Source organism: Eleginops maclovinus, chromosome 2 (assembly GCF_036324505.1).
Source record: "Eleginops maclovinus isolate JMC-PN-2008 ecotype Puerto Natales chromosome 2, JC_Emac_rtc_rv5, whole genome shotgun sequence".
In the NCBI taxonomy this organism is placed as follows: Eukaryota; Metazoa; Chordata; class Actinopteri; order Perciformes; family Eleginopidae; genus Eleginops; species Eleginops maclovinus.
Window position 1 is genome coordinate 18896022 of NC_086350.1, and position 11109 is coordinate 18907130.

General features: G+C 42.7%; 1 protein-coding gene across 3 annotated transcripts in view; it reads left to right on the plus strand.

Moving 5' to 3' along the window:
• srgap1a (SLIT-ROBO Rho GTPase activating protein 1a) overlaps nt 1-10950 on the plus strand; it is an 80436-nt gene extending 69486 nt beyond the window's left edge. For 2 of the 3 annotated variants that reach the window (XM_063897974.1, XM_063897982.1), the window contains exons 19-22: nt 2279-2459; nt 4342-4479; nt 7335-7716; nt 8356-10950. In XM_063897974.1, the coding sequence (XP_063754044.1) occupies nt 2279-2459; nt 4342-4479; nt 7335-7716; nt 8356-8763 (1109 nt within the window). In that variant the 3' untranslated portion in view covers nt 8764-10950. Of the gene's footprint in view, nt 1-2278; nt 2460-4341; nt 4480-7334; nt 7782-8355 lie in introns of all 3 variants that reach the window. The other variant, XM_063897991.1, reaches the window with a different exon arrangement.
• Nucleotides 10951-11109: the final 159 nt, after the last annotated feature.

An 11109-nucleotide genomic window follows, 5' to 3' on the forward strand; every position in this document is an offset into this window, starting at 1 on the left:
GCTGCTAAACATCAGCATGTTGTCATGGTGCCTCAGTATATTTCTGCTCGGGGTTGTCCAACATGACAGTCTCATGTACCGCTGCTGTCATGCCTGGAGATTAAATGCCAGTTTCAGAGAGGCAATTCACGCACAGCATCAATACATTGATGTTCTATCTGCTGGTAAATCCGTAACAAGGTCAAAGGTGAATTATCCAGGACATTGATTAGTTTTGACTTTGCACGAGTGTAGCATGACGTCCTTGTAGTCAAGTGCTTCAGGCCGGCGGGCTGTTTATTGTGAAAGGTCAGTGTTCTTCATTGTAGAGGAAAGGTCATATTTTTTCCCCATAAAAAAGCCACATCCAAACCACTTTCATCTTTTCAGGTCCAGCATGAAGGCCCCTGCTCTCTTTGTAGCTGCAAACACCTGGGATTAACATGTGTCTTCAGGGAAAAGGGTGTAAAGGAGAGAAAAAGGAAGAGAACATGGTTTTATACCCTCTCATGTATTGAATTTAGACATATCTTAAAACAGGCTTCTGCTCCCCTATTTCTTTGTATGAAAAAGTAGAGCAACATTCTCCCTGACTCTGCTCCAGTGGCTTGTGTAAGACATCTGACAGTTTGTATCTCCTAAACCACAGGCCTCCAGCACACACAGTCTTTAACTCCAGTTGCAGTATGTGTGTGTCTCTTTGTGCATTTGTGTGTAACGTTGGTTGTTGTACTTGAAGTGATTCTCAGTTATAATTGCACAACTTGAAAGAGGAGATCCTTCACCACACCAAGATTTGAGTTTGTAGCCTCAGCAGCAGCCACGTCACTGCTGTGTGTGCGTGTGCGTGTGCGCCTTGGAAAACATTTGCAGACCAGAGGAGGGTGGATGGATTGGTTGAAGTGAGGGAAAGACGTGGGAGAAAAAAGCGAGGAAGAGAAATCCCCTGCACCAAAAAGGGCTCAGTCACTTTATTAACAGCCTCGTCCGCTGCAGTCAAAATTAATTCAGACAGTAAATTCCTGCTTGTCACATTTTATTGAATCCACATCACATCTACTCTGTCAATCCTTTCAAGCAAATGAAGCTAAGAAGGTGGCAAGTTAAAGATTGGAAAATGAATAAATAATAGAAGTAGATTAGGTTGAATCTGACACCAGGAGAAATAAGGAAACCTCCTCCTGTATTTCCTCTCTCTCGCGGTCTCTCTGCTCATCTGGGAATTACTTCCAGTTCCTGTGAAAGATATACCATAATGGCTTTTCACAGTCGATACAATCTGCATCCATTTAGCCAGTGTAGAAAGAGAGCTGCTGTCAGTTGAAGCTGAGGTATGTTCAGGGGGTCTTTCAGTCTTAAAGTGAGATGGCAGGAGGCAGAGGTAGGAGTGAGGGAGAAATAAAAAGCTATTTTTAGACCTGTGTTGCTGTAGTGCATGCATATTGGCTCTGAGACGTGTACCTTTTTGATAAGAGAGTCGAATGTGGCTGTTGAAAACACAGATGTTGACATGAATATAAGAAAGGGATTTAATAAACAATCGACTTAAAGAGAATAACTACTACGAATAAATTGTATCTGTTTTATCTATCACTGACAACACTCACACTTTGGTTTGTATAGCACCATTTACACAAGGAAATTCAAAGTGCATTACAAGTGAATGGAAAGACAAACATCATAAGACGTTAAGATTCCATTTTAAAGACAACAAAAACTGAAGCACGAAATTCAAATAAAAAGTCAAAAGAATTTAATTTTAAAGAGAATATAAACATAAAGCATAAGAAAACAAATCCTACCTAAAGATTGAAAAAAGTAATGAAGCAATTAATCGGGAAATAACACTTAGCAATAATAATACTACTGTCTGTAACTACTAGCCTAGTTATTTTTTTCCTTTTAGTTTGCCATGTCACTGATTCAGCGCTCAACTGGTACAGTTATTGAGTTGGTGTCAGCCGAGTGTAATGATCCATTCAGTGACTGACATGCCCCTGAGTCATATAGATCTCTCACAAGCTCCTATAAATACCCTCCTAAAGATCCTCAGGGCCTATGGTTGTAGAGCAGGGGTACTAATGACAAATACTAATATATCCAACTGGCTCCTCGTGCACAAACATGCCAGTTTTAGACATGACAAGACCGTCCTGCAATCGAGCCAACATGTATTAAAGTCATTATTTTGGATCTCATAATAATTAAAATGTCTGCACATGCGATAATAGTTGACTTTACTCAATGTTTCTGCCCTGTCTGACATAACTGACCTGTGTAATCCTCTATCCGTTGGCAGAGGGTGAACCCATTGAAGCCATCGCCAAGTTTGACTACGTCGGGCGCTCTTCCCGAGAGTTGTCCTTCAAGAAGGGCGCCTCCCTGCTGCTGTATCAGCGGGCGTCGGAAGACTGGTGGGAGGGACGGCACAACGGCATTGATGGCCTGGTGCCACACCAGTACATCGTGGTCCAAGACATGTGAGTGATTTTTAATTGAGCGTCTTTTAAGATGTGAAAATCATTCTATCCAATCAGCATCAACATGAGAGGCCGTTGTACTATCATTGTTCCTACTTTTGATCTAGCCTGCGACATCAAGTTAAAAAACATATTTGTTAATACTTTTCTTTATGACCAATAACTATTATTTACCGCTACTTTTCATGTAAGCATTTATCTCAAAGCACCCCTGTGCTTCAGTACAGCCTCACAGACTCAACACTGTAAAGGTCCGTCAATACCTAGAATGATACCAGAAGCTTAAATATAAATATATTTATTATAAATATACATGTTAACATTGTTAGCATCCACCCTGATGAACAATACCCAACTGTGAAGTTAGGCGTCACACGCAGTACACCTGTTACTGCTCTTTGATGCACAGAGAAAAAAATTAAGATAAGGATATAAATCTTAAGATTAAGAAACCATTTAGAATTGAGTTTTGCCGTACCTTCGTTTTGTAATGGATTTTGATTGGCTGGCTGTTACTGTTTGTCTTTCATACAATTGTTTTTTAAGCGATCACAACAATATAGTTTGTCTTTAGAGCTGCATCTTGGACTCTGCGATCCGCTTGAGTTAAAAAGATATTTATAACAACATATTTTAAGTTATCATTCTTTGTGAAGAGGGCCCTTATCACATAAGTAAAAAAACTACAGGTGGTACGCTGAAGAAACATTCCCCTCTTTACTCCAATCAGAACTTAGATATGCTTGAAGGAAAATTTCTCCAGCTCTCCCTGATGAGATCGCTGCGGGTTGAACAACACACTTGTCCTTATTGACTTACCTGTATACAGTAGGTAGTAATGGGCCATCGGCTTGCTATAGGCTCTTGCATCTAGGACCTTAAATCTTGTTTGTCCTGAACGCTGCTGTCATTCCAGCTCTGGGGAGCATTCTCATTCTCCAGGTTGCTCTACCAGCCCTTCAGTCATTCTCAGGTATAACGAGCATACAGCGGTTGGGACTGTTTGTGCCTAATGGACTGGATTCATTCATGTCTCGTTAGGACCTGAACAAAATCACTCCAATCACTTAGTAGCTGGCCGACTAAACGGCCATTTAGAATTCCTTCCCCTTCCTTTTCTCTTCTGTTCCTTCCCCTGCCGTCAATGTGCCTCTATCAATAATTCACCAGGAGAGGTTCTGCTGATGGGGTGTCCTCTTAGTTAATGAAAGAGCAGGGGGAGGGATTTACAGCTGTACAGGTTTTCCCCCAGTGTAGTAACATCCTGCTCTCTACTTAAACAGAGCAGGCAGAGGAGTGTAAGAGCACACAGGGTTGTGATCTGCACTTGTCCAGTAAAAGAGCCCAGAATAAAACATCAGAGAGACCCACTCCAGCACAGGAAGTCTCGCAGAAACTTTCTTTAAATGTTGTTTACCGCTGGATAAGTGCTCAACCTTGCTTTGCCTTGGTGTGTGTGCTTTCGTGCGGATACATTCGATAAGTGAGTGTGTTTTATGTCGGATAGTACACATCATCAGAGGCAGTGACGCAGCTCTGATTGCTGCCACCTGACAGGCAACGACTTAACCCGGCATCCAGTCACACACCCCACTGAAACCCACACAGCTGGGTTGTGTGTGTGGGCATGTGCGTGTCACAGTATATCTCCGGAATATGACTCATCTGACTCTGGGAACCTTGAGGCTGGGGGTAGAGGAGGCTGTAAGGGAGAAATGCTGACTCACAGGAAACTGATATCAAATACTGTCATCAACGAACCATGCATATATGAAAGATGCACTAGATGCTGATTTCGTCTTTTTCTTTTGGGGAGGTTTTCCTGTTTTCCTTCCTCTTGCTCTTTCCATATCTCAATGTCACTCTGTCTCCCTGTCTTCAGAGATGACAGCTTCTCAGACACTCTGAGTCAGAAGGCTGACAGCGAGGCCAGCAGCGGCCGCGCCGGGGAGGAGAAATGCTCGGGAAAAGACTTGGGCTCGCCCTCTGACATCAGGATCTCTGAGGCCTATATCACCAGGTTGGTTTCCCATGGCTCTATAGCTGCACAGTGTTGGACTACGATATCTCATTTTCAGAATCTTTTTATTATCTGTACAATTTACAATAATTTGCTGTTTTGAAAAAGGAATAAGAAAAAAAATTGTGCAAGTCACATAAAGGTGTATGCAGGAATAAAAAAATAAACATATATAATATATAAAATGCTTCAGCTTTCAATAACAACACAAACTCCTGACACAAATCCCAAACTTGAGATGTTTCATGGGCTTGTTTTCAATCATTTCCCTTATTGCAAGCTAGCAATTTAACACCATACATCTGATTTGACTGTTAAATGACTAAACACCCAACCCGCAGTGAAACACATGCTGCCACCTCCTGTCATTCCATGTCTTCAGCTCACCCTTTCAGCCCAGCTGCCACTAGAGGACTTCTCTCGCTGTATTTTTTGAAGTATTATGAAACAGTTTAATTATTAAATCCCAGCTGGTATCAGATAGTCACGCTGGAACATACTGTATTTACACAGGGAGCCATGGCACAAAGAGGAGAGACACATACATATCGCGTCACACCTCAGACTTTTTGGCAACGAGTGCTGGTGGCAAGCCAGAGTTTTGTCTCCCCTCTTCATCGCTGCGTTTCTGCCGGTGGAGTAAGCGACCTTGAAGCGTGTCTGCTAGAGGCCCTTGCCAAATACAAATGCTATTTTATTCAGAGCCATACTCCCACCCTCCACTTCACTGTTGAAATGTTGATGATTCATGCTAGAAGCGGATTTTACACCACTGCAGAAATGTGTGTGCTTCTGAATGAACCATCTTTTTCACATCAGCCTTAATGAAGCCGTCTACCTTTCAACATCTCCCAGGTGACTTCCACATTCACCTGCATCTGTATCTGCTCCTGCATCAATTATACCCCCTGCCTGACTGCTCTTCTATTCAAACAATTCTCAAATGTGCTGAATCATTTATATCCTGAGCTTTATTTAGATATTTTCCACTCGTAGCGTTCTCACCAGACAGGACGTTTTGTAGGGTTGGCATCAGTGAGTGTCAGTAAACAATACGGTCAAGTTAGTGACTATTTTAGTGGAGCGGATACATTATTATCTGATTACAAACCACTTATTACAGTTGGTCCTTAATTTCTGTTTCAATGAAAAATGAACTCCCAGAATCCCTTGTGATATACATTATTATCAGCCATGGACTTATAGCTAAAGAGGAGCTGTCAGTGTGATAGCAGAGTAGGTGGCAGGGCCTGTTGTTGTACACACAGATGTTTCGTGTACTGATTGCGCCCCCTGCAGGCTGTCAGTAGTTCCTACAGTTGTTTACGAATCCAGATTCCTCGCTGCAGTCAGAAAAAAAAAAAGATTCTGTCGCCAGGCACACCAGCCAGCACCGCTCCACCACCAGTCTTTATTTTCCAATTTCTAACGTATCATCAGTAGCTTTTAGTACTGTCATGAAGAATCTTCTGTGCACATTTATACATATTTTTTGTTATGCTATGTGTGAGCAGGTACATATTTTCAGAGTCTTACATAAGAACCTTTTGGATTGACGTGAGACTTTCTAGTTTGGATAGGTTTGTAGTTTTCTGAGAGGAAATGTTGGGACAACAGTAGCTCTGCTGGAAAAGCTGCAGTAACATTCTCTGAGCTCCTTTAACATCCGTACTCATTACTGCTTGTAAGTTTATCGCAGGGATGAAGCTGTCTGTAAGACTTAATGATAATGGCTGTGCGGGCGTTCATTAGACAGACGTAAATTCCCAAATGAAACCATTTGCAGCAAAGTGATTAAAGGATAAGTCATTCACTGCATAACAAAAAACAATAATGCCATATTAAAATAGAGAATCTGCCATTATCAGCTTTCAAATGTTATTTCAATCATCCAGCTGGTTCTGCTTCTATTAAGCATTACAGTCTCTGTAGCTACTGTATAGCTCTTGGAATAACATTAGAGCCTTATTGAAAACATTGTGTTGTTCTATTATTGGCCTTTTATGGTGCAATACCAAAGCTTCAAGAAAGACATGGTCCTGTAGAGAAACGTAGCGAAGCAAGCATCAGTATGAAGGAGTGAGTGTCTGATGCCTTCAGGTTCAGTTCCGTCTCTCAATTGTGTATATTCTTCCGGGAATCCTGTTTTGGAGCTCTTGAAAACCAAAGGCCTCCTCCTCTGGCTGTGAGCCAGCTCCGCTCTACCTGATCTGTAAATAAGCTTTAGGCACTGACATCACCACTGATGATTCTTTGTTTTTCCAGATTGGTAAATGACAAGGAAGCATTTCAACATATTGTGCTAAAGTTTGGAGGATTTTTATGTCTGAAGGATTAATGTGTTTTCAAAATGAGAGCCAAATGCAGGCCTTACATAATTTAAGGCTTATATTTGTACAAAAACTAGATTGTGCACTTCTTCGCCAAGGCTAATGGTGCATTCATGTGCTACTTGGATAATCGTATTTCTTTTTCATCTTCTGTGTGTTTTTGAGCTTTAAGTTGTAGTGTTGTAACAACATGGATTTTTCAAAGAGGGTGTGTTGCATTTTATTTCTGTGTTTAAAATACTTGTTTATCTGTTCACGATTTATTTTTTCACACTTCAGGGGTCTTTCACGTATAACTGTCACAATATTTTAACACCATAATTATGGGTTACATTTGCCTGACAACGTTACACAGATGGACAAAATGTTCCAAAAACACATCCTCCTTGGCAAAGGAATAAAAAGGTTTAACTCAAGGTTTAACATCTATCTGTGTGATAAAATGTTTTTAAAAAATGAAAAAACTGTATGGAATAAATCAAAATAATAGTTTTCTTTCCCCTCTGACCCACTCTGCTATCCCAGCCGGCATAAGAAAAGATCAGAACCACCCTCACGGCGGCCCCCTGCCCGGCCCAGTGATGTCCACTGCATGGTGCATCCCTCCCAGCACGGACACGGAGGACATGTAGGCACCCCGGAGATGGGCTCCCCAGTTCTGGGCCACTTCAGCCCGCGAGACATGCTGCGGACTCGCAACCACCTGCCCATGGACAGCCCTGAGCAGCGCCGGCGCCGCACCGGCCACGGCAGCCTGACCAACATCAGCCGCCACGAGTCACTGAAGAAGATGGAGAGCCCCCCGATCCGCCGCTCCACCTCTTCGGGACAGTACACAAGCTTCAGTGACCCCCACCACCTCCACCACCACGGCGGCAAGCCCCTGGACCCGGAGACCATCGCACAGGTCAGCGCGGGACGAGCAGCGACCCGACCGCAGCTCCCTCCACCATCAAAGCCCTGCCCTGCCCTGTAAACACATAGTCAGTCCCTGTCTTCTGCTTCCTCTGGCTGCTACTGTGTCCGTGTGCTAACTACCCGCTAAAGGCTAGCTGCACAGGCAGACAGCAGGGAGCATAGCCATACACTGGGACTCATAGCATCACATCTACTGTAGTCATAGGTTACAGGCACACAAAAAAACACTGAAAATTATCACAAAATATGTATCAATACAAACATTTCTGCTGATAGGATGACCGTAGATGTAATTTGTTGTCACATACTTCATATAATAGTGAATCCATGAATTAGAGGTCGCTTTAAACTGTGCTGGGCTGTCTGTCTGCATACTGGGAGCATGCTCAGATAAGCTTTTATCTCTGCATCTCCTTCACTATTTAAAGTCATTAGCATGGAGGGCGAGAGGTGCCTGTGCTGAGTAACACTCTGCCAACTCTCCACATGTATAATGCATGCTTTCGTGAAAAATCTGTCACTGTGGTCCTCTGTTAACATTGCTTTTTATGTTCCCTACGTATCATCTCCCTCACCCGTGTTACAGTCTCTTCTCCTCCCTTAAACCTCCTCTCTCTGTCTCCCGCAGGACATAGAGGAAACTATGAACACCGCCCTGAATGAGCTGCGTGAGCTGGAGAGACAGAGCTCGGCCAAGCACGCCCCCGACGTGGTGCTGGACACCCTGGAGCAGCGGCAGACCTCTGGCGGCAGCGGCGGGGGTCCCACGCCGGCCAGCTCCAGCGAGTCCCTCAGCCCTATCCACGGTGTCACGCTGCGGTCCACCGCCAACACGGAGCCACCCATCCGCCGCAGCACCAGCTCCTCCAGTGACACCATGAGCACCTTCAAGCCTCTGGTGGCGCCCCGCATGGGAGTGCAACTCAAACCCCCCACCCTGAGGCCCAAGCCAATGGTGCTGCCCAAGACGAGCCAGGCCTCGCCACCTCCAGCTACGTCTGCTCAGGACCCTTTGGACAAGTCCTGCACCATGTAACCTCCAAGGCAGAAATGTAAAGCAAAAACTCTCAACTCTCGAATTCCAGGAGCTGCAAAAATGCTACCATTGTCTTCATAGATTTACAGAATATAATATCTGAGAACGTGTAAAGTAGATGGACAGGAAAGGCGTTTCAGTGTGGTGTTTTAGAGCATCATAAAGAGGACAGGAGTATGCTAACAGATCTTCGGTGCACAGTTATGTGTTAATATGCTTAGGTTAATATTATCTAACTTTTTTTCTATTTTCTGTAAAGACATTCAAACAACAAATCACAAAGGCTTCCTTCATGGTTTTAGAAAAATATACACTAGGTAGTTTGGTTTACAGACATTCATGAACTTTGAACACGCCGCATGTAGCTCCTCTGTTTACCACTGGACCTGAAGCGGAGCTCTGTGGGAACTGGATCCTCAGCAGTGGCGTCTCACTCCAGATTATAATTTTTTTAAACTTTTTGCTCTCCTTTAGCAGAGCCAGTGAAGGTGTTTTGAACTGGTTAAAAGGCCTTTAAAAACAAATATTATTATGTTGCTGTGACTACCTGGAAAGAAATGGTTCGAAGGTTGAAACCCTTAACAGCTAACGGTACTGTGTTAATAGCTGATAGTACTGATAGCAGTGTGTTTTCTTCACTAGTGTACACATTTTTATTTTGGCAAAGCATACCATCTCCTGTGTGTCAGAAATGTACAAACTTCACCTCCGTGCTGGATTCACTTACATTTATTTTGAACATATTGCCTGGAAGGAGATATGACTATTGGATTAAACCACTACTTCACTATGTTTGATGTATTCTTGAATTCAGGCATACAATAAGCCTAATAATAACTTAAGCCTCTGCATCTGTATAAAAAAAGTGTGAAAAACTATGACAAATGATCTCCTATATACTAAACAAAGCTATATGTGGAACACATCATAGCTTCTCATACGCCTTGCTTGGCTTTACTTACCCAAAGATATGACCGTACACAGCATGGATGTTGTCCCTCCTTGTATGACGTAGCCGTTCTTCATAGTCCCTTGTGTATAGAGTCATGGCTACGCCCTGTGGGAGCACTGCCAGTAGCCATGGACCTGATGACTGTTAGCGTGAACGCCTGATGCTTGTCCTGAAACAGAGCTGACTTTGTGTCTGCTTCATGTTCAGGAGAGACTGTCAATATTTGTTGTGTTATTGTCCTCCAGGATTTTCCGCATTTGTGGATGATGACAACTCTAAATGCTTGACATGTGAAACAGGATCAATGGTGTGTGTGTGTGTGTGTGTGTGTGTGTGTGTGTGTGTGTGTGTGTGTGTGTGTGTGTGTGTGTGTGTGTGTGTGTGTGTGTGTGTGTGTGTGTGTGTGTGTGTGTGTGTGTGTGTGTGTGTGTGTGTGTGTGTGTGTGTGTGTGTGTGTGTGTGTGTGTGTGTGTGTGTGTGTGTGTGTGTGTGTGTACACGCACACACACGCACAGTAGCCCCCTGAAGCTGTCTGTGCCAGAGCTGAGACTCTGTGACTGCGACCCTGATGTCTTTTTTTTTTTGTATAACCTCAGTACTGTAGAGAAAAAACAAACTGGGTTTATGCCCTGGGATTGTTTGTCTAGCATAACAACACCGCAAAAACTTTCTAATAGCAGGTTTACACTATTTTTGACTTGATAATGTGTGTATAATAATCAAAAGATGATTCATTTCTGACTTACTAACTTTCATTATTTTTGTAATCATTTTCTGTTTCTGGGTAGAAATGACTTAGAACAAATGATGTAGAATAAATATCCAGAGATACAGTATGAAGCCAGTTGTAAAAGAAAAAATGAAGAAGTGCTTTTGTCACTAAGTTGTTATCATCAACAGTAGGACTCAGTGATGCCCTGTAGGCTTTAAGCTGTAGTATGTACACCTGTAGTATGTACTTGTGAAAGTGCCTTTAAAAATGTTTTAGAGGAACTTCAGACATTCTGTTACCTGTTCATGTCAGAAGAAAACACATGAATAAGTAACAATGCCATTTTCTCACAGCAGTTATATGACAGAAATAATAATAAATAAACGGCTTACCCATTGTGACATTGCACTTTTATGTATATAACTGTATATATGGCATGTAACATCATAACGTGTAGAGTTCTCTGAGGACTCATAACTCCGAGGATTTCTTTCTAATAAAGGAAATAGTTTGTTGAGCTCCAGGTGATTTTTAAAAATTGTATTTTACCCTGCATTTTATATTGAGTAACATCAGCTTGAGTCTACTTATGATGGAACCCAATTATTTTACTTGGGTAACAGTAGCAATACCACAAAATAAATAAACCATTACAAGAAAAAGACCTAAATTCATTACATCC